This window comes from Solanum verrucosum, unplaced genomic scaffold (assembly GCF_900185275.1).
Source record: "Solanum verrucosum unplaced genomic scaffold, falcon-dt-bn FXZP01000230.1, whole genome shotgun sequence".
In the NCBI taxonomy this organism is placed as follows: domain Eukaryota; kingdom Viridiplantae; phylum Streptophyta; class Magnoliopsida; order Solanales; family Solanaceae; genus Solanum; species Solanum verrucosum.
This window is the reverse complement of record NW_026019954.1, coordinates 333,672-358,040: the sequence shown is the minus strand read 5'-3', so window position 1 is coordinate 358,040 and position 24,369 is coordinate 333,672. Positions and strand designations below refer to the sequence as shown.

The 24,369-nt window shown below is 36.2% G+C and overlaps 1 protein-coding gene across 1 annotated transcript in view; it reads left to right on the top strand.

Moving 5' to 3' along the window:
- The first annotated feature begins 2,701 nt into the window (after window positions 1-2,701).
- The window catches only part of LOC125814208 (BEACH domain-containing protein B), a 39,367-nt gene continuing 17,699 nt past the window's right edge, over window positions 2,702-24,369 (top strand). Inside the window, 18 exon segments of the mRNA XM_049493665.1 lie at window positions 2,702-2,814; window positions 3,050-3,276; window positions 7,715-7,778; window positions 9,276-9,504; window positions 9,774-9,914; window positions 11,084-11,407; window positions 12,368-12,590; window positions 14,531-14,599; window positions 14,813-15,268; window positions 15,485-15,812; window positions 17,305-17,757; window positions 17,887-18,042; window positions 18,147-18,296; window positions 22,892-23,047; window positions 23,180-23,221; window positions 23,370-23,714; window positions 23,849-24,025; window positions 24,183-24,343. Coding sequence (XP_049349622.1) covers window positions 3,155-3,276; window positions 7,715-7,778; window positions 9,276-9,504; window positions 9,774-9,914; window positions 11,084-11,407; window positions 12,368-12,590; window positions 14,531-14,599; window positions 14,813-15,268; window positions 15,485-15,812; window positions 17,305-17,757; window positions 17,887-18,042; window positions 18,147-18,296; window positions 22,892-23,047; window positions 23,180-23,221; window positions 23,370-23,714; window positions 23,849-24,025; window positions 24,183-24,343 — 3,596 coding nt within the window. The 5' untranslated portion in view covers window positions 2,702-2,814; window positions 3,050-3,154.

Here is a 24,369-nt window from a genome sequence, read left to right as displayed (position 1 = left end):
CCCATCTAATATGGGACGGAGAGAGTATAGTTTATGTATTGTTATAAAATTAGTAAAGATTGTTATAATATATTTTGCTCATAAGTGAGCTAATATAAAAACTTATTTGTCATTTGTCTTTTTAATTTCAATTTCAAATAGCAAATAAATGTACCGATAAGATTGAGGGTAGAAATGAAACATATCTTTCTAAATTTAAGTAAAAATAAACAGAGTAGAAGTAACATTAGGGTTATCAATAGGACGATTCATTCGGTTATTTTTAAAAAAATTATATCATTCAATTTTTCGGCTATTTTATAATGTATAACCAAAATTAAAATTTTAAAATCATCCCAATCCTAATTTATGTGACACAAGCAGTACAAAAATTAGTTTTTTTTTTTTTGTCTTGTAGATATTTTAAGTTATTATTTATTGTAAATTATAGTACTTTTTATTAAAGTTTTTAATAACATATGTTACTTTTTATGTTTGAGAGTTAAACCAAATTTTTTTTATATGTTTTTTAATTTTATATGTGTTTTGTCCTTTTCCATTTTCAAAAACTAATACTCTGTCCATTTCATTTTATATGTCATTTCTTTTTATAAATATATTGGTTATTCCCTCTTCTTATGTCATATATTATGAAATTTGAGAAGTTATTGAAATTTTTATATGATTATAAAAATATTTTAAATTGTTAGCTATTGTGATTAGTAGTACCTTTTTTTTACAGAATTTTGAAAATAATATTTATTACTCTCTTTGTTCTAATTTATGTGGCACATGCAAAATTTCAAATATTAACCATTTTTTATATGTCTCTTTACTATATTAAGTTGTTAATTATTGTATTTTATAGTACATTTTGAACTTAATTTTTAAAGAATATATGTTATTTTCCATGTCCCAATTTATGTGGCATTAATTGATAGATTTGTTGGAGTCGAGAGAATTTTTTGTTAATTATTGTAATTTATAGTTTCTTTTTCGTCAATTTGAAACAATATATGTTCTTAATTGATAGATTTTTTGGAGCCGACAATTTTTTTTGTTAATTACTGTAATTTATAGTTTATTTTTCGTCAATTTCAAACAATATATGTTTATCATATAATCCATTTTATGTGGTAGCAATAGAATTTAGAGAGTCAATTAAATTTTTTATATAACTTTTAAATATTTAAGCTATTAATTATTGTAATGTATAGTATTACTTAGATTATTTTTGAATATAAATGTTACCTTTTTTATCCTAATTTATATGGCATTGATAGATTTGAAAGTGTCAAATAATTGTTAATTATTGTAATATGATATGTAGTACTTTTTATGTAGTTTTTACTATTTTTAAGCATACTAAGTATAGTATTACTTATATTATTTTTAAATATATTTAAATCTACTACTTATATATATTTTTTTTAGTAGATAAGTGTGAATGTGAGGGTATTTTTAAATACCCAAAATACCCTCACTTTCACACTTATCTAGTACTTATATATTATACATTATATATATTATATAGTAATTATATATATTATATAGTAATTTTTTTTAGTAGATAAGTGTGAATGTGAGGGTATTTTTAAATACCCAAAATACCCTCACATTCACGCTTATGTTCAAGCCTCTCCTTTTTTTGGTGCCACGTGTTGAAAGAGGAGTGAATTTATTCACTCTTCTTATATAGTAATCCTTTTTTTGGTGCCACGTGTTGAAAGAGGAGTGAATTTATTCACTCTTCTTATATAGTAATATATATGATAACGATGATACGTGTTCTAGTGGAGATCTACAGTTTCTTCAACCCTTAGCTCGAGTCTCGAGTACTTCAAATCTATTGATTCTCCTAGTTACTCATTTTAGTACTTTTTCATGTTAAAATTAGTTTGCACGTATGTTAATTATTTATTATTTCTTATCAACATGAAAATTTTAGTTAAACAATAAATATGTGATACGCATATTCTTGAATCGTTGTACAATTTATGTGGTGAAGTGATGATTTCGAGGAAAAAAAAGGAGACTCTCATATTGATTATTTAGTAGTGGGTTAGATAATGAATAAATAAAGCAAAATCAATTAGCGAGCGAGAGAGAAGAAAACGAGGAAAAAAGTGCACTTTTTTCAAAGTAATAAAATACTCACATTAAACCTCTGTTTTTACTGCGCAATATGATTTTACAAATAAAATATGAAATTTATCTCACGTCATTATAATTTTAAACTTTCAATGAGGCCCTCATAGTTATCTTTTTAAAAAAAGTACTTGAAAGAAATGCTAATTTATCCAGACAAAATTTGACATTTCGTGATAAATATATTGCATACACATTAATAGTTCTTTGCTAACATAGAACAAACAACACTACCACCAATGAATATGGTGCAATGGATTGAACTGCTCCTCTCATAACCGGAAGTTTCAGATTCGAGTTTTAAATATGGAAAAATCTTCGGTGGGGAATCGAAATAGTCGGAATACGAAATCTAACACCGACCAACAGAAAAACAAAAAAATAATAATTAAAAAAAAAAACAGCACCGATCTGCTTAACGGTCAAATGTAACAGTAGTTAACGACGTTATGAATATGCTAAACTTCCTGAAGCCGTAAATCAGGGGCATTTTCGTCATTAAGCAAAATTATCTTTTTCTACAAGCGATTTGCATAATCTCTTTGGCTTTTAATTTTTTGATGCTATTATTATTATTATTACTACAAAATTCTCTTTTGAAAGACAATCATAGATCTTGATTCTTCATTTCGTAAAACCCTAGAAAAATTTCCCCAACTTTGATCGGTTCTTCCAATTGATTTCATCCTAAAAGGTAAATTTTCAATTCTGTATTTCTCTCTTCAATCATTGACCTGTATTGACTTATTAAATTAACAAATTCATTTCATCATTGATCCTTTTTTTCAATTGTTATACGAATTTGTTATTAATGATTAATTCGGAATTGATGATCTTGTAGAAGATGATTTCATTTTTTGTTTTTTTTGTTATTGTTTAGTTACTTGAACAGTTTTCAAAGCTGTTCATTTGGGTGTGGGAAAATAGGTGCAAGTATTGAGTTTGATGAAGTGATGGTGAGCTGGAACAGTCTGTCTTGCATTGATTGTTGGCTTTTCAAGTATTGATTGTGCACTTCGGGGGAAGAATGAACATTGTAAAGGGTGTCGCGGGACTTATTCGAAGGAGTTCGGGTAGCCATGGTGGAGAATCCAGTTCAGGGTCACCACTAGAGAAGTTCTCCCCTCCTACTCCACTCATCCACTTCAGGTAACCATAGTCTGTGGTAGCGATTATGTGTTTAGTGTTTTTTGTTTTGGCATTTAAAGAAAAACAGTTACCTTTAGGAAAGATTTGAAGGAAAATATCAGATGACAAAAATAACTAGCATAATGGGAAAAAAAGAGAAACATAGTCAGACAACAGTTACTTCACCGCTTCTTCCCAAAAGCCAGTCTTGGTAGAACTCTATCAGGTTGCATTTTGGTGTTAGTTCTTCCTCACTTTCATTCCTTGCTCAAAATGGAGCAGTTATATTACTCAAAACTTTTGAGTGCTTGTAATTTCAATTCCGGCGTCGAACAGAGTGCTACTAGTTGAACTTTCACAGTACATTAGACATAAACCTTAATCCACCAGGGAAGCTGAGTTAGAAGGAGATTTGAAAAGAGTTATCTATAATTTTTTTTTACAAGGAAGTAAGTTTTCTTCTATTTACACGTCTTCCTCTTTTAATGCAAAAAGGCTTGTTGGAAATTGCCGACTGAGTTGGTATGCGATGGTTGTGGTGGTGGAGCAAGTAGTTGAAGAGAAGCAAATAAAGAATCACTAAAGGCGACGGGTGTCATTGATGAATGGTGGTCGGTCTACGATGGTTTGTGGCTGGTGACTTGGAGGAGGTAGAGTAGTGGGAGAGGTGGTGGTTTGGACGATGGTGGTGGAGGAGGTCTCAGAGGGTGGTGGATTTGGTGGTAGCTTCGGTGGTGCTGGTTTGAGTGGAGGTGCTGGTGGTGGAAAACAAGAATTTATAAAGGAAAAGAAAAAAAAGAAGAGAAAGCAAGAAAACAAAGGGTTTAGACCGTTGGATCAACTGATCAAAATCTGGAGTCATGGAACATTAAGTTTATCTTGGATTTTTTCATTTTTTAACTGTTTACATGCTAGAAATGTTGGGGATAAGCACCCCCGCCATGTGTAAAAATCATGGGGGGTACTGGCTACGAATTTTTCAAGCTAACGTTGCTTGTGTATTTATGGTGTGAAAGGATAATCTGTGCAAGTACCACTAGATACTTTCCTCTTCCCGCCAACATGTACCAGGTAACTCTGTTCACCAAGGCTAGCACAAATGGGAAGAATCACCTAGTGTTTTTTTTGTCTCTGTTGGTATTTGAACCTAAAATCTCACAGTTCTCAATCCACGTCTAGGCCACACCCTTGGGTTACCAAACCTATATTTTTACTTATAAGAAATTAGCTTTTACATTTTTAGAAGTATTAATAAAATTATTATGTATGCAAGGATGTTATATTCTCTAGTATAGAGTTACAGCCTTAGCTTAACTGGTAAAGTAGGTTCCATGTGACCAAGTCACGGGTTCAAGCTGTGTAAACAATAGACTTTTCTGGTCCGGCCCTTGTCTGTACCCCGCGCATAGTGCATCGGGCTGCCCTTTTTAGATTTGCAGTTATTTATCTATCTGAACATAACCTCTTTTGCACATACAATGGAAAATTTTCACTAATAATTTCAGCTAGAGCCATCAAAATGGGCTTAGCCCATGGGGCCGGCCCAACCCTACCCGTTATTGGGTAGGGTTGGGATAGGATTTTTTAAGCCCATTTAAAACTAGGGCTTATAAGCCCGACCCATATAAGCCCTTGGCCCTCGAGGCTTGATCGGGGATGGGCCGTGCATGGGCTAAAACTTTTTATTCAAGAGTAATTTACAATAATTTCACTAGTATATAATCTAATAATTTGAATACATGCTATGTTATAATGTTATGAATCTTCGTACCCAGATACATGTATCTCGGAATATATGGACTCAAAATTAGGTTAATTTGTTCTAAATACACTCTATCAAAGTAGATTCGCATGTATCTAGGATACATATACAAATCTCGCGCCCTCGCCTCCCTCCCATCTTGCTTGTCACTCTGTTATCTCACTCGCATATCTGGTATGCGAGATACATGCTAATTATACTAAATTTTTGCTAGTGTTATTGAAACAACATCATTGTTTGCCATATTTGATTTGAAAATCTTCTCATTTTCATGATGTTATAGAATTACAAGTTTGAAAAGAAAAATAAAAAAAAGAAGGGCTAGCCCACCCCAGCCCTCGGCCCTTCTAGGGTTGGGTTGGGTTGAGCATTTTCAGGCCCTACCAAATGAAGGGCCAGCCCGCCCTAGCCCTTCAAATTCCTTGGCCCGCGAGGCTTGGGCCGGGTGGGGGCTGGGCCGGCCCTTTTTGACAGCTCTAAATTTTCATCTATTGCTAATAAGACTTCAGGTTTATTTAATAAAAGTTTAGCTTGCATAGATTTATCAATAGGTTTTACTTTATCTTGAAATATATGAGTAGCTAATAGCATTACTAAGTTCTTTTCTTAATCCCACCTGTCCCTGTTTAGGTAAATTATCTGGCAAAGGAGTTTGTCTGCATTGTTCTAGAACAAAGATTTAAGCTATGTGGAACAGGTTATTATATAATTAGCTGACCAAATCATTAGTAATTCTACTTCCACACATCTACCAAAATTTAATTGGTAATGATAGCCTAGGATCATCTTTGGTTTCTTGGGTTAGAATAGTTACCTCATATATGAATTTCCGCATCTTCTTGGATCCCAAGGGTGCTTGGTAGAGTTTGCTTCTTTGTGTGGTTAGCAGCCTGGGAAATGATACTGACAGCTGAAAGTTATTATTATTGTTTCTTTTTGATAAAGGTAACTTTGTATTTCTCAGTACGAAGAAGATACTGGCAGTATGAAATTACAGAAGGCTTAAGACCCAATAGAGAAGCAAAAAAATCTACAAGTGATTATGAATCTACTACATTATTCTCTTTACAGCAGAATTGAAATGACACAAAACAATTTAGCTTGATTCTCTGTATAGAGTTACTAGTGTTTTTAAAACATCTTCTGTTCCTCTCCTCCCAGATGGTTCACCAGACACAAGCTGGCGCCACCACTACTTCTTCTGTCTATTCTTAGTCTTAATGTTGTTCTAGCACCACAAAAGGTTCTTGGTTTCCTTTGGCATCACTCATTGTGTTCAGTTAATGCAAGGAAGGGCTGCCACAAAATGTCAGACTCAGTAACCTTACAATGAAGAAAAAGACGGGTGTTGGCCTCATCCTTGTCATGACATAAGAAACATCTAGAGGTTAGCTGGATTCCCTTTTTCTGGAGAACTTCATGGTTTAGGCAAGCCTTTCATGCAATCAGCCAGGTGAAACAAATCATTTTGTAAGGGGCATTTGATTTTCAGATGGACTTCCAGGACCATTCCATCACTTGATATGGACCTGTGAGCTTGGAGAAGGCAGATCTGACTGTGAAAATTTTGATTTCTTCCCCCTTCCAGTTCCAAGAGATTAAATCTTCCCTTGTTCCTTGGAAGACTTCAAAAATCTTCAGCATTTCAGCCACTCTATCAACCTCCCAATCATTAAGCAATCTTCTAAAAGATAGATTCCAACTATGTGAATTCCAAAATCCATCTGTGGTGGCCTCAGACATGATAAACTGACAGCTGAAGATTTTAGGAAGAGGAGGATCATAGTAGCAGGTGCCACTTTTGTAGAGGCTTGAGAAAAAAATGTGAATCACCTCCTGTTGCACTATCAAATAGCAGCACGCTTGTAGTGGGTGGCTTTGAATTATTTGAAGTGTCAAACTCACTAAAGGAGATCCTATTTGGTTGAGGTTTCAGAAGAAGAAAGAGAAGACTCATGATATGGGAAATTGGTTCCCTAGTTCTTATGTGTGTTATGAAAAGGGAGAAGCAGAAGACTGTTTGAGGGTTGCTGAGACCGACTTTGTACAGTCGAGGAATGTCTTGTTGTCCAGTGTTTTTTTTGGTGCACCCATGATGCCCCATTTGTCTAGATGATTCTGTGACTTTTGTAGAGAACAAGATTCTCTACTTTCTACAACATCAAGCAAATTATTTACCTTATAAAAAAACTTGCCTCATCTGAAATATTTATCGTGAACGTGTTCGGCTCTTCTTCACGTGACTACAGGATTAGCATGACTTAGGTCTCCTAATTGTGAAGGACTTATGACAGACTTGGTGCATGAGGTTTTATAACACATGTTAGCTGCTTGAATATTACCAAAAAGCTGGCACGATTATACCTTGATGAATCTGCATATTGACCACCAAAGACAAACCTACCTGATGGGCAATGATGGCTGGAGTAGTTCGTTGTCTATCTTGCATAGCACATATATTTATTCAAGTTTGACTTAAATTTATTCAAAATGTTAGTCACTTCTAGATACATTTAATCTTTGACATGTAAAGCCTGCCATTAACATGACACAAGCATGAACAATCCTCATCACAGTCCTTTTATTCTTCTACTGATGAATTTCAAGCCTATGAATGTGTAATTAGATATTAAGTAATTCTCTAGTCAGTTTATATTTTCTAGGCCATGGTTAGATATGACATTTTTTGCTTTTCAGTGAGGTTGGGGATGAGGCAATTCTGAATACACTCTGGTCAAGATACGAGAATGCCCCTGATAAGGTATGTCTTAAATATCCAAAAATTTCTGTGGATGCCATTTTTCTTTCAAGTGTTCTAAGGTAGTCGCAATTGTGAAACCGTGAACTTCACTTGTTGAGTTGTTGTAACTTGTAGTTTGTGTCCCCTTTGGTGGTAAGATGCTTTTAGATGTAGAATTCGTTGTTTTCCGAGGCTAGCTTATGTGATGGGAGGATAGATCAGGATAACAGGAAACATGGTAAAAACTACATAGTTCCTTTTGAATGTTTATTGTACCGATGATGCCAGAAAGTGATGATGTTGCTTCTGTTATCATGTTCTCATTTCCCTAGTTAGGTCAATTATATTGATTTCATTGTTCGTAATATGTCTTTGTAATGCCTTGTTAGTTATTAGTAAAGCATCAAGGACTAAAGAATCACTATGATTAGGGTTCTTTGTGAGATGATTCAGTTAAAACTTCTCTTTCTCTCTCTTGATATCTAAGCTTTGGTCATTCTGTCCAAGTGTAGTGCTAATTGAGCTAACTCTTATTAACTTTAGAGTTTAGCCTTCCATTTTCCTAATTTCTTAGAATTGACCATTTTAGATACTGAATGGTGATTGAATAAAATAATTGATAGCTAATCCAAAATGGTAGTGCTGTATTGGCCTGTTAGTGGTGAGAAACTACGTCCGAATCTATACATGAAGCTTTCTGTATTGTTAGCAGTGGCGGACCCAGGATTTTCGGTCAGGGGGTTCGAAAAATAAAAGTATAAACGTGTATATATAAGCCAACAAAACAAAATTTCAAGAAAGTAGTAGTATTTAGTTTTAGTGGCGGACCCTTGAATTTTTTTGGGTTTAAAACCACACTTTTAGCATGCTTTATAAAATAAAAAACTAAAAAAAACGTGAAAACGGAACTGAAACCTTAAAAAAAAAAAAAAAACTAAAACTGAAAAGAAAAAAATAAAACGCTAATGCAGGGATTCGAACCCTCAACATGAGGCTTAATTTTCAGGGAACCTGCCACTGGGCTATCTCTTTCTCCTTGTCATTGAGGGGGTTCAAAATATATATATCCACATAAATACAGAAAATTACCTTATATATACAGTGTAATTTTTTGCCGAGGGGGTTCGGGTGAACCCCCTGGAACCAACGTGGGTCCGCCCCTGATTGTTAGTGATGTGGCATGGATGACATGTTGTGTTATATGTGTTTTGTGCTTTGAGATGTTGGCTAACTTTCTGGAATTGATCTGGGGAATATGCTCATATCAATGGTTGGCTTTTGGTACATGCAAGTTTTACATGAGTTGATTTTTTATTTCCTTTTTTGGTTGGTTAAAGGATTTTTGTTTCTCAATACCTTGTTCTCCTATGAGAAAATTATGATCCTATAGTATGTGGATCAACTTTTGCCTTTAGGTAGCTAGGTTGGAAGAGTACTTGCAATCTCTCTAATTCTTTCCCAACTTTGTCTGTTTTTTAAGCATGGTAATCTTTTATGCCTTTGTGTGTTTATTTTCAGGTTGAAAAGAGAAGGTTAATGCATATCTTTTTGAAGCAATTCCTAATTGTATACCGTGATTGGCAACCAATTAACCCTCTTCAGTCTCCTAAGGATCATGGCTTTGTGCAGCCGGTGGATTCACAGCATTCTGGAGATGTTGTGGTTGGCTGTTCTTTTGGACATCCTTCTGAAATTATAGCTGTTCTCATTGAGGAAGTTGCACAAATGATAACGCTTGTTAATGAACGTAAGTTGGTTCTTCACCCTCTTGCATTGCTTAAAAGAAAGTTGTGCTGGTGAATGGATCATTTGTCTTTATCTAACTTCAGTAAGAAATTCTTTGTTCTATTCTGAAGTTCTCTTGTTTGCTAACTTGTACCAAGACTGCTGTATAGAAAATGTTCTGATTAAAGTGCAAGTACTTTCCGGCAGATATTTTGTTACTACATCATGAAGTATACATTTGTATCTACTGGTGATAATTCAGTAATGCTGTAACAATGCAATGAATTGCAGACTTATCAAGAAATTCTTCTACAATAACCTCCGAAGGGCTGCCTATCTTGGATTCTTTGACTGTTATTACTCGGTCAATGCACAATTGCAGAGTTTTTGGCTACTATGGTGGTATTCAGAAGCTTACGGCATTAATGAAGGGTATTATTTCCATCAAGCAATGCTGAACTCATTCTTTTATGTGTTTTAGATGTTTTTACTTTTCTATCTGCCTTTACATGTGCAAATTTATATGTTTGTTGCTTTCTGTCTGTAAATTTTGGTGAAACATATTGGTCTTACTAAGGCCGGAGTCATGTATTCCATTCTCTGTGTTTCAATTTGAATATTGTTCCTCCGTTAACTGGGAATATTGTTTACTTCCTTGGTAATAACATTTCTTTAGTACCTAGTCATTGTTTTCACTTAAAACTACAATTTTGTATGGGAATTGGGAAAAAAGTCTGTGAAGAGTATAAAGTGGCTGTGTTTTCAACTTGTTAGTATCTGGTGTTCCGTACCTGTTATTCCGTTAAATGGTAATGAAGCTCACTTGGTAATAATGCACTTCTGCTAGTACTGTTTTGGCTCGGATTTGCAGTCTGGGTTTTTTTTTTGATATGGAAATAGAATAGAAAACAGATCAGAGAAATCTCTAGTGGTAGAGAATAGAGCATAAGTATGAAGGAAGCTTGGCGTGATTTGAATAGAAATAAATGAAAAAGGAAATAGAGTATCAGGGGCTTCAAGTATAAGATTTGCTTCTGGGAGAGATTGGGACCTCTATTATTTGTTTCACTCTGATAGCTGCATTTAGTTAGGAATTTTGAAGGGATACTTATGTTCCAAGATCATCACGTCATGGATTCAGTCTGATGGAAGGGTTTGTTATTGTTTCTATTATATCATGTCTTGAGCATGACTTGTTCTCTGTTCTTTGCGCCTTTGCTTGCTTTAAGATCTTACATTGCATTCCTGTACTAAGTAATTCCTGATTAAGAAAAAAGATCTTACATTGTTATAGAAGAAGTGTAGGCATCTTTACCTCATAAAAAAAAAGAAAAAGTACAGACATCTTTTGAATCAGTAAAGTCGAATGAGTTTGATACCTTCTTTATAAACAGTATTTCATATTTTGCACTATTTTGTTATATTTTCTTTGTCAGTTTTAAGATCATTTCTGAGACTAGTTACCACCTAGTCAGTCATTCCTGAAATGCATTTAGACTTTTATACTTGCAATGTGCCTTTAACCTGTTAACTCTTCCCCTGCCATTAGGATCATTATATTGTTGTCTAGCATTTCTAATTATGAGGTTTATTTGTTTCAGCTGCTGTTGTCCAACTGAAGGCTATTGCTAGTGCTCTTTCGGCAGATGAAGCTTTGTCGAACCCTGTTGCAGAGAAGATTGCAATTCTCCAGAACATTCTTTTATATGTGGTGTCTATTATTGGTAGCTTTATTAACTTGCATTTCAGCACACCCAATAAGACTTGGTTGAATAGTGGTTACATGGAGATTTTTGGGCCTAGAAGTGTTGAAATACATGACATTGTTACTGGCATAGATGTGTCTGATTCTGAAACAATGATAAGGTGGCGTCAAAAGGCAATTGTCTCTGTAATGGAAGCTGGTGGTCTTAACTGGTTAGTAGGTAAGGTAGGCAGTCTCAATTTTCTTTTCTAGCACTGAACCTCTTTAAATGTGTAGTTATGTTTTTTTAATAGAACCTATTCGTCGCAGACCCAAAACCAAAATGACCCCCCTAATTTTTCTCGGTTGTGAGAACACATTAAATTTGAATCTATGTCCCCAAAGAAAATGCAAATCAAATAAAGAAAACAAAAAAAATAGAGAGGGGTCAAACTTCTTGAATAAAAAGAATATAATTAACAAAATAATTGGAATTGTTCTGAAGAGAATATGTGGACGCACTGCATAAATAAGATCCGGTTATATATCATATATGTGGGTACATATTCAGTATCAAGAACAAAAAAATGCGGATATGGTCGAATGGTAAAATTTCTCTTTGCCAAGGAAAGATGCGGGTTCGACCTCACCTTTGAGGTAGAGGTAAGGTCTGCATACACTGTATCCTCCACAGACTCCACTGCGTGGGACTACACTGGGTATGTTGTTGTTGTAGCAGTTTGTATTTTTTTCTTACACGAAGAAGTTAAGTGAAGGGTATTCATCCTACTTTCCTAAGGGACCGTTTGACTAATGACTTCACCCTCTTCTTGTATGCTTAACCTTGTCGAGGGCCGATATCCTTATACTTGGTAAGGTAATGCAGGACATAATTTACTAGGTATATAATTTATTAGGTAAGAATATCCAATGGGGATGCAGCCTGACATCTTTTTGTGACAGTGGACAGCTGGCCCGGGCACCACCATCATAACAAGAAAAAACAGTAATATACTAACTATATGTAGTATCAGTACATCAACTAGAAGTGTATAAACCTTTCTAGTAACTTTGAAATGTGTGCATTTCACACCTCTCCCCGTGACACAATTATTAAGATGGCTTGTGTTCCTGTCAGGTTGCACCTTCTGCATTTTCTCTCATTTTACCATGGTCATTTCACTCAGTTTTTTTATTTCAGAGCTGTTGCGTGTTATGAAGAGGTTGAGTATGAAGGAGCAGGATACAGATATTTCACTTCATTATCTAACTCTTAGAGCTCTTCAATTAGCATTAGTTGATAACCCTCGCGGTCAGAATCATTTTCGAAGTATTGGAGGACTGGAAGTTCTGTTGGATGGACTCGGAGTTGCATCTAACAGTGCTCTGAGAATGAGAGACTTCTCAACTTCAGATACATCAAGGTAACTGACATAACTGCACACTTCTGATAAAAGTTATATCTTTATTTTTTTGAGCCTTACAAATGAATCAAAGAAGTCCATAGACAGTGGTATACCTTTATTGCTGGTTTGATCCTGCTATTATGTGTGATGGTAGATTATGTTTTTTTTTTAAAAACTTCTGGACCAGATTATTTAGTTCTTGTTTTGCTAAAACAGAGTGTCATGTCCTTTTCTTTCACAATCCATGTGCGGCTAAAAGTTACAAGTATATCTAATCTTTTTCTTAAAATAGCATGAAGGCAAATCAAATTTAGCTCAAATTACATTCTGGTTGAATCAAATTAAATGTTAATCTAATCTAATATATTATACTGTTATTGTCATTTGAAAAGCTAAGATCTAATTAATAATGGTTGACATATGTCGAACTAGGATTAAAAACTAGTTTTAAGTTTACTAGTTGATCTCGGTGACCATATGTACTTCTAACGTTAAGACAAATTAGTATGCAGTGGGTAGTTTCCCTTGCTATTTGGACATTTATTGTGCGGAAGGAATAATCGAAGGTTTAGGTTTGACATATGTGTGAACTTGACATTTTGTAAATCATTTTACAAATGTCAAATTGCCTTAAAATTCAATTTGAATCTTAATGTCTCAGCCGCTTTAGTTTCCATTCTGTAGAGTTTGAGTCTGGACTTGTGTCTGGTCCTATATTCAGCAAATTTAGTAATGCCTAGTGGTATCATTCTTTTTTTGAAATAGGTAACTTTGTATTCACACAAAAGAACTCATCAAGAAATTGATGAGGAGGGATTTACAAATCCAAAAACAAATTTTCAAAAATTAACAATTGGCCTATAAACTCCACTAAACTATCTACTTCCCCCACTAAATCTTGCTTACACCAAAAATACAAAAGACTAAGACATCTCATCTTGATCATCTGGGAGCTGCTATAACCCTGCCTTCAAAGCACCTCTCATTCCTTTCTTTCCATAGTGTCCACCAGATGCAAGCGGGGACCTTTTTCCACCAATCTTCCTTTGATCCTCTCTTCCCAATTCCTTGCCAGTGTGTTAGTACCTCAAAAGTGGTTCTGGACATTGTCCAATTTACCCCGAGTATACAAACGAACATGTTCCACAGATCTGTAGCTATCTTGCAATGCAAAAATAAATGACCATTTGCTTCAGCCTCTTGTTCACACATATAGCACCTTGAACAGTTCTGTATACCTCTTCTTTGTAGCACTTCGTGGGTTAGACAAGCTCTTCTAATTACCAACCAAAAGAAGCAAGCAACTTTTAAAGTGATCTTAATCTTCCACTATTAATATCCAGGGCCAAACTGTTGTCAAAAGGTGATTGGTATTCCTTTCCCAGTAGCAGGACTTCACTGTAAAAACTCCTCTGCTATGCAATTTCCAAACTGGTTTGTCCGGCTCCGCAGTGATGCCAAGGAACAAGTTTAAGGCCTGAAGTAGGTCTGCTACTCTTTCAACCTCTCAATTATTTAGAGCCCTTCTGAACATTAGGTCCCAGCCTTGAGGACTCCACATCTGCGCTATAGTGTCATTCTGTTGTGGGCAAATAATGTACAAATCAGGAAAAAGTATCCTCATTTTCACATCACCTAACCAGATCTCATTCCAGAAACTGGTCTTCAGGCCATTCACATCACCTGGCTGCATCATGATATCTAGTTTTTCCTTTTCTTGCTGTCGTTTAAAACTAGTTGTCTACATAGGTGTTTGTCCTTCCCTGTTTTTGCTAGGATCATATTTATGCTATATTATGTTTGTAGTATGGGCTTTAGCCTCTTTTTCGTTTGATGAACATAAATTGAAATGGCCCAGAAACTTCCATTTAGCAGCTGAAAAAAGCTTATAACCATGCTTCTGATGAAATATTGGTTAATTTCTTTTCTAAGGTATTGGTTCATTTACATCCTTGCAGGAATGCCAATATTTTAATGTGTACGTTCCAGCTCCATGTTCTCTCGTTGGAGGTTCTAAGAGAGGCGGTGTATCCTTTGACCTACTTTCATGTTCCCACTTGTTTCATCCCAGTAAACTTGTTTGCTCAAACAATCGGTTCATTTTAAGCAATTATACATTACACATTCCCCTTTGGTTAAGCTACTGATAGTTGAGCTCAAGACTGTTGACTCCTATCTTACTGCTGTATCCTGGGGAATAATTTTTAAATGATTGTTGGTATACCTTAATTTGGTCTCAGCTTTGGAAATTTGAATAATTTGCAATTTTTATCAGAAAATGGACGAGTGCAGAAGTTTGCAAATAGCTTTTGTTCACTTGCATTCATGCTTCAAGAGTACAAGGAGAAAAGTGACAACTTGTTTGCCCAGGATGACATGGAAATAACTGTTTCTAGTGATAATGATACAACTGGGGAAGAAGTTCTAGAAACAAAACTTTCTAGTAAATCCAGTACACCTTACTTAAAGAATTGGCACGACTATGTTTCCAAGCTTAGTACTGTCCTTTTCACTTTCCTTCTTTCACCAGAAGATGCAAAGGCGGATAACAGCCAAACATCCACTGTAAAAAGTAGCTTGCCAGTCTCTTCAGCATATGGAGAACTTTCTGTAAAGTGGATCATTAGAGTTCTCCTCACAGTCTTTCCATGCATAAAAGCATGCTCAAATCAGAAGGAGCTGCCTGGTCACTTAAGGTAAATAAGCAAGTATTTAGATCTTCTGATCTTTTTATTTTCCTTTTCTTCCATCAATCTTGTTTTTGCATTTGTGGGGATGTTTTTGGGTGCTGTATTTGATTTTTGGAATTGCTGAAGTGCCTATCTTTTTAGCTGTTGTTCCCCTGCTCTCATTTTTTTTCTGGGGTTATCCTTGTAACTCTTGTTTCTGATTTGTTCTTCTCATTTCTACAGGACATTTATCTACACCCTTCAGCATCATGTTCTATCTGCATTCAAGAAAATTCTGGTGTTGTTGCCATCTTTGCTACATGTATTCCGGGCAGAAGGAGCTTGGGACTTTATCTTCTCAGAGAATTTCTTTTATTTTTGCCTAGAATCGCTAGGTTCTTCTGACGATTCCTTATCAAAAAAAGGTTATTCTGATGATTGTAATGAACAGTGTTGTGATTCAAATGGCAGAACTGCTAGCCTAAACCTTCATGAGCTTGAAGCTCTTCAGACAGAAGTGGTTTCATTTTTGGAGTTTGCAGCAACTTTAACCGGAATTTCTCACAACCTGGTTAGTCATTTGATCTTTCACTCTCTTTTTGTCATAATGGTAAGTGTCTTTTGTCTATTTATCATTTTGGCGTCGCTCTTCTCCATCTTTTTTCTGGCTAGTCAATTTTCTATAAAGATTATCTATGACATAAATAGTCTTACTGAAGTTTATCATAAAGCAATATCTAATCCTTCTTTACCAGTTTAAAAAAAAAAAAAGATTAAAAATATCTATGTCCTGTTTTATCGCCTTTTGCTTATAAAATAAAAGAAAAAACCCCATTTCTAGTCTAAAGTTTGGAATGGATACATGGTGCGATCCCCCCGATAATAGGCATTATATGATTACATATATCTTTTCTGACTAGTCTCTGGATACTTGCGGTCATGTGTACCCTTTCTTTGAGTATAATTTTGTGGAACCTATCCTGTAAAGGGTCATTCTCAGTCAAACCAGCTTACTGGAATATAAATAGGAGAAACTTTGTGACAATGGTCTGACCCTGGAAATTTATTTGGAAGTTTAGAATTCTTACCAGGGTATCTTGTTTTGTGTGGCTGGTAGTTAAAAGAGCTTGTTTAACTCAAGAAAAATTACAAAGAAGAGGTCTTCATATTTGCTCAAGATGTTTGCTTTGTGGACAGGATGCTGAGACCAATGAACATTTTTTTTTGCATTGCAAGACAATTGTAAATCTGTGGCACATGTTCTTTTGTATGTTGGGGGGTGAATAGGGCAATGCCAAGAACAACTCTGGAACTATTGAAGAACTAGAAGAGTATAGGAAGGTTGGTGGCAGAGTATTTTTGGGCTTAGTTGTAAATGAGTAAGATTTTTGGGCATACAATTATTAGTTTTCAACATACTGTTGCATTTTAGAAGAGTTTCAAATGGCTTATTCATGCATAATTCTTCTTTGTCACCCTTTCTTTAGAAGATACAAAGTGTTACTTTGTACCTTTTTTGATGACCAAGAAATCTGTCTGGGGCCAACCCTTAGGACCAAATGCAGCCTTTAGTACGCAGCCCTTCTCCACTTAAATACCAGGCTTAGTTTGCATGGTGCAAGACTCGACACATGACCTAAGTCGCAAGTCCCTTCAATCTTTTCTACTTGGACTAAGCTTTGATGGCTGGTATTGGTACTTTTCTTGGACTTCTTATCTTGCAAGTGTAACATTTTTTCTCCTCAGTTTGCGTATTGGGTGAAATTTGTCAATTCATGAGTCTGGATAGGATTCTTCCCTTGTTTATGTTAGCCTACTGTGCTGGTCGGCATTTTTAGTCTTAATGACATTGTCAATTATGTGTTGGGGCCTCCTATAATGCTTCACCTTCCCGGTTGTTTACTGAGCTTCCTTCCATGCACTTTCTACCAGATGAAAAGGTTAAGTAAATAAAAAACAAAAATGTTTGGTTGTTACTAGTATTGCATTTTTTTTCATAAGATGTGAGCTTACTCAATTCAGTTTCCCTTTTATCCTGAAACTTATTCTTCTTATGGTGGCAGCCTGAGTGCTCCATTATACTGGAGGCTCTTGAACAATCTGCTTGTAATCCTGGGGTTGCAAATCTTCTTGCTAAGGGCCTACTTCAAATAATGCGGTCTTCATCAGAGAAAACTCTTTCTTCTTTTAAAACACTCGACGCAGTTCCTCGTGTCCTCAAAGTTGCCTGCATTCAGGCCCAAGAGTCTAAAAGGCATGGCATTGCTAGTCCTCAAACTGAGGATGATCCTGTTCCTTCTCTAAACCAAGACATGGCGAATTCTTTCGAGATGATTCATAGTTGGCAGAACAGCATGGAAACTTTTATTGAACTCTTCACTGAATTTTTCTCTCTTACAAATGATGCCAAAAACTCTACTTTGCACAGTGCTACCTGCGTTGATCATTTGTTTGAATTGTTTTGGGAAGAAAAATTGAGAAATCACATGCTTCCTCTTATTCTTGATTTGATGAAGGTAGAATGAATAACCTTCAATTTCTTAATCTCTCTCTCTCTCTCTCTCTCTTTTTGTGTTCTTGCATTGACTACTACTAATCTTTCATTTATTTTCCTCTTTCATGTGAATTCTTTGCTGGGGGAACAGATTGTTCCATCTTCTGAGGAGGACCAGAAAGCTAAATTGTATTTATGTTCTAAGTATCTGGAAACATTTACTCATGTTAAGGACCGGGAGAACTTTGTAGAATTGTCTATTGATCTATTGGTTGGGATGATTGATTTGCTTTTGACAGATATAGAGGTATACTTGATAAATCTACGCTTTTCTACGATTCTGTAGCGATGTGTTGTCTGCTATTCATATTCTCTTAACATGTTGACAGAGAGTGGTTTCTATGTTGTCAGTATTATCAGGCTTTATTTCGTGAGGGCGAGTGTTTTATACATGTTGTATCCTTGCTAAATGGAAACCTTGACGTGCCCAAAGGTGAAGAGCTGGTTCTGAATGTCCTCCAAACACTAACCTGCTTGCTTTCTGGGAACGATGTGTCAAAGGTGAGTTTTGTTTCTGCCGGTTACAATTTTTCGTGCAATTAGTTGCATAATTTGTTTGTAATGATTGCAAAATTACGGAGAACATGAAAATTGGTGTAATTTTAGCTTCCTCCTAAATAAACAGGCAGTCTAATTATGTTTTCACATCTTTTCTTCCTTCCTGATCATTTGGATCATCTTGTACGGTGCTGCATTTCTTCTTTCTTATTGCCTTGCTTTGGCCTCATTTCCATTGTAGTGCCAACTCGAAGTCGTTTATCATATTCGTTGTCGCTATTTAATTTCCAGTGAACACTGTAAATTTCTGTAACAAAGAACATTTGTACTACTCTAGTATTTTTGCCATCTTGTGTTATTCTAAAGTTTCACATGAAAGGAGTCTATGTATTTCCCTTATCGTAAGGAGATCACTGTCTTAGGTGTCTGTCTTTTCCTTTGTAAAAGTTGACAGTGTGGGAAAGCTTCTGTTAACCGCTCTAGAAGAACCTTTCATACTCTAGTCCTGGTTAGGCAGTGTAACTTTGGTACTTCCTTCTGGTTAGGCATAAATTTCTGCATGTAACGATTAAAAATTAAAATTTCCTGGATATATGCATCAGTATATTTAAATTGGTTGCACTTGAGCCGAGGGTTCTTCAGAAATAACCTCTCCATCTCCATGAGGTAGTGGTAAGGGCGGCGTACATTCTGCCCTCACCAGGCCTCACTTGTGGGATTTCACTGGGTATGTTGTTGTTGTACATATAAAATTGGTACATAACAGTGTTATCAAAAGCGCAAAAAGGCTCTAAGGTCCGTGGGGGATTTATTCGTAAAGCACAAATAAAGCGTGGGCTTTGATGAAAAAAGGCGCAAAGGGAGAAAAAAATACAAATATATATATTTAGTCTAAGACTAATAATTATAAACATGAATGACAAATATATGACCAATGAAATTGAAAATTTTGTTATGATAAAGTGAAATATCAGTTGTTTAGTATCACTTCTTCATAAGAAGCTCATTGGCAAGGAAAAGTTTGCCTTAGAACCTTGATGATGACACTGAAGCGCACATAAAGCGAGGCGAAGCGCTCAACACATTTTGAGCCTCGCTTCAGGGCTTAAGCGCGCCTTTGATAACACTGGTACATAATGGTTAAAACAAGCAGGAAATTCTTTAGAGTGGATGATTGAAGTTGGTGTCGAAGACTCAGATCAAGTGCTGCTTGGTACTTGGGGAATGTCTTTTATTTCAATTGAATATTGAGCTTTATCTTGAAGGGAATTAGGACCATGTTTTCACAAAAGCTCTTGGGGTAGACAGAAAACAACTGTTAGTTGACAGGCAGCAGCAACATTACTCCCCACTAAAAAGCTTAATCCTATGGGATCCACTTTATTCTCTCGAGTCAATTCTGTGTCTAATCAAAACTAAAAATGTCTTTGGTTATATAGAACCTTCAGGAGCAAAGACCACTTACGGATGATGAATTAATGCAAAAAACAAATTTGGCAATGTCTTTTGAAGAAGTTGTCAAAAATGGAGAGATAAGGTGGAGACAAAGATCCAGAATACAATGGTTGAAGCAGGGGGATAAGAACACAGTTTTTTCATAGAATAGCGACATCTCGCAAAAGATACAACACCATAGAATCTTTAAAGGTGGAGGGAAGCAATGTCACTGATATCAAGGAGGTTATCAAGAGTTTCTACGAAAATTTGTACAAGGAGACAGAAGTTTGGAGGCCAGAATTACAATTGCAGGGGATTACTTGTATTAATGAGGATGAAAAGGAAGAGTTACAGAAACAAATTGAGGAGGAGGAGATTCTAGAATGCATTAAACTTTGTGCGATGGAGAAAGCTCCTGGGCCCGATGGTTTTCCCATGTCCTTTTATCTTATATTCTGGGAAGTAATGAAAGAAGACATCAAAGGTATGATACACGAGTTCTATAATAATCAGAGGATGGAGAGAAGTTTCAATGCAACTTTTGTGGCTCTCATCCCCAAGAAAGTAGGTGCTTCTGAATTGAAGGACTTAGACCTATTAGTCTAATCACAGGCATATACAAAGTGTTAGCAAAGATACTAGCTGAGAGACTGAAAAAGGTGGTGAATAAGTTGGTCAACAAGCATCAGATGGCCTTCATTAAAGGGGGACAGATAATGGATGCTGCACTTATAGCTAGTGAATGTGTGGATTCAAGATTGAAAGGTGTTGAGCCTGGTGTAATGTGCAAATTGGACATTGAAAAGGCATATGATCATGTAAATTGGAAGTTCTTGCTGAACACGCTCAGACAAATGGGCTTTGGAGAAAAGTGGTTGGGTTGGATTCATTTTTGCATCAGCACTGTCCGCTTTTCTGTTCTGGTGAATGGTGAACCGGTGGGCTTCTTCCCTTCAGAAAGGGGACTTAGACAAGGTGACCCCTTATCCCTCTTTCTATTTATCTTGGCAATGGAAAGTTTTAATAGCTTGATGAGAATAGCAATACAAAACAGATGGATCAAAGGTTTTCAGATACAGGGTAGCAGTGGACAAGTTAAAGAAATTTGTCATTTGCTATATGCAGATGACACTATCATTTTTTGTGAACCTCGGGAGGACCAGATAAGATTCTTAAAAACCATCTTACTATTTTTTGAAGCTTCCTCGGGTCTGAAAGTGAATTGGGGGAAACACAATTTATTTCCAATCAAGGAGGTGACAAACATTTTGAATCTGGCAGATATTTTGTGGTGCAAAGTGGAGAATATGCCAATAGTTTACTTAGGTATGCCTTTGGGCAATGAACACAAGAGCATACAAATTTGGGATGGCATTGTGGAGAAAACAGAAAGGAGATTAGCAAGATGGAAGGCTCAATATTTGTCTATCGGAGGCAGACACACTCTCATCAATTCAGTTCTAGACTCCCTTCCTTCTTATGTCATGTCACTATTTCCATTACTCCCCAAAGTTCTGAAGAAGCTGGACAAATTAAGGAGGGACTTCCTTTGGCATGGATGCAAAGAAATTAAAGGTTATAACCTAGTCAAATGGGAGATAACCTTGAAAAGCAGAGACAAAGGGGGTATGGGTATTAGAGATTTAAGGAAACAAAACAATAGCCTTTTGATGAAGTGGTTATGGAGGTATAATGAAGAGGGGTAAGCCTTATGGAAGGATGTCATCAGATCCAAGTAGGGTGAGTACAATCCTTGGTGCAGTAATGTTACTGTTGATGCCTATGGGGTGGGGGTCTGGAGAACTATCAGAAACTTATGGCAAAAACTTGAAGCTAATACGTACATTGAAGTGGGAGATGGCAGGAGAACTAAATTTTGGACAGATGCGTGGAACAAACACATTCCTCTAAAAGAATCCTTTCCAGATCTGTTCTTACTATGTAGTAATCCAGATGCAAATATCAATGAATGTTGGACAGCACAAGGGTGGGATCTAATCTTCAGAAGGTTTTTGAATTACTGGGAAGTGGAGAGAGTGGCCAAATTGCTAGAGCTATTAGAAAAATCCGCTGGCATCACCAATGCTCCGGACTCTTTGAGATGGAAACATAGTAAAGATGGGGCTTTCACGGTTAACAGGGCATACAAAATGGAAAGTCCCCAGCAACGCAACTCTAAGCAGAGTTTGTGGAGAAAGGTATGGAGAACCTTAGCACCAACTAAAATAGAATGCTTTACATGGTTGGTTGCTAGAAGGGCTTGCCTGACACATGAAGTGCTGAGGAGAAAAGGAAAGATTATAGTATCTTGGTGTTCATTATGCGGGAACGCAGCGGAGACCAACCAGCATCTATTCTTTCATTGCAATTTTACAACACAAATTTGGGCTATCTTCCTTAGTCTCACAAAGACAAACTGGACCATGCCCGAGCATACTGCAGACTTGTTGAGTTGTTGGATAAGAAGAGGAGGGAGCAAGAGTCAAAAGGCATGGTGGAGGATAATTCCACATTGCATTTGGTGGACAGTATGGAAAGAAAGAAATAGTTGAAATTTTGAAGATAGGTCCAATTCCATTCAGAAGGTTAGATGGGATTGTATTGTATCCTTTTATTTTTGGTGTAAAGAGAAAGGTTTAGAGGATACAGAACAAATTGTAGAATTATTTGGATCCTTGTAAGTATTTTTTTTTTCTCTTTTGTTCTCCTCTGTTTGCAGGTCACTAGCATCTCCTTAATGCTGAAGAATACATCATTACCATTTTAAAAAAAAGAAGAAAGAAAATGGCTTAAATGCTAAAAAACCGATTCTAATTCTATATATTCTTTCTGATTTTTATGCCTTCATCTAAGCAAAAAGATCAAATGTCCAATCCATTTATTTTTCCGGTATTCAAGCAGGTTGGGATAACCCTATTTTACCATATTATTCTGATATTTCTAATATATGCGATCAGGTTCAGTTTCTCAATCCACCAAAGTGTTTCTTATCCCTGTCATGTATCTCTTTTACCATGATTTACTGGCCGTCCTCTGAAACAGTACATGTTTTTCCATGTCCAAATTGTGGAGAATATCTTTGCCTGCCAATTCATGATTTAACATGAGAAGCTGGTTCATTTTTTGTTACTCATTCGTTCGTTATTCTTTTGGTCCCAAAGGCTGCGTTTCAAGCTCTTGTGGGCACAGGTTATCAGACTTTGCGTAGCTTGCTGTTGGACTTCTGCCAATGGCAACCAAGTGAGGCGCTTTTAGATGCTCTGCTTGATATGTTGGTTGATGGGAAATTTGATCTCAAGGCAAGCCCTGTGATAAAGGTTAGTAGTCCGAAATCTTGTATGTACACCAACAGTAATAACATCCTTTTGCACTTGTTAGGAAAAAAAAACACATAGCAGCTTTTATTTCCTCTTGGTTTTAGTAAATTATGTCATCTTTTTGTATTTCAGAATGAAGATGTCATCTTGCTATATCTCAGTGTCCTGCAAAAGGTTGGTATCAGTACCACTTTCTTTAATGTTTTTCCTATTATGATTTTGGCTGATGTGCTTCCACTGTTACTCTTCTTCAATTATATCCTTTTTATTTTTTGGAAATGTAGTATTCTGAATAATGATATTCTGTTTGCTAACTGGGCAGAGCAGTGACTCATCGCGGAATCACGGGCTTGATATTTTTCTTCAGCTTATAAGAGATTCAATGTCCAATCAAGCTTCTTGTGTTAAATCAGGGATGCTAAACTTTCTTCTTGATTGGTTTCCCCAAGAGGGCAAGGACACTGTTGTCTTGAAAATTGCCCAATTAATTCAGGTTATTGGTGGGCATAGCATTTCTGGAAAAGATATACGCAAAATCTTTGCTTTACTCCGGAGTGAGAAAGTTGGGTCGCATCAGCAGTACAGCTCATTGCTTTTGACCAGCATGCTGTCAATGCTCAACGAGAAGGGACCAACTGCCTTCTTTGATCTCAATGGGGTGGAATCGGTAACTGAAACAATGACCTTTGTAGCAATCTGAAGCATGTTTAACTGAATGAATGTTGTTTCTTCTTTTTCCTTTCTCTACTTGATCCGAGTAACTTCATGTTGCAAATTATGTGATGCTTCCCCTTCATGCAGGGAATTTCGATAAAGACTCCAGTTCAGTGGCCATTGAATAAGGGGTTCTCTTTTACTTGTTGGCTAAGAGTAGAAAGCTTTCCTAGAGGTGGTGGAACAATGGGGCTTTTCAGTTTTCTCACTGAAAGTGGAAGAGGATGCATTGGCGTTCTTGGAAAAGACAAGCTTATATATGAGGTGATCAAAGTTGTTATTTGCTTTTGTTTTACTTGGGGCTTGTTTACATTTCTGTGAATCTTGAGTTTGGAGTGCAATACGATATTTGCATAGGTTACACCAGCCTTCTTTGTTAAGCCACATTTGCCTGATATATAGCTCCCTGTTACTTTTACAGTCAATTAATCAGAAAAGGCAATCCGTTGTGCTGCAAGTCAATCTTGTTAGAAAGAAGTGGCATTTTTTGTGTTTAACACATACAATTGGTAGGACATTTTCTGGAGGTAGCCAACTGAAGTGTTATTTGGATGGAACTCTTGTATCCTCTGAAAAATGCAGGTATTTTGCTCTCTCCCCTGATTTTT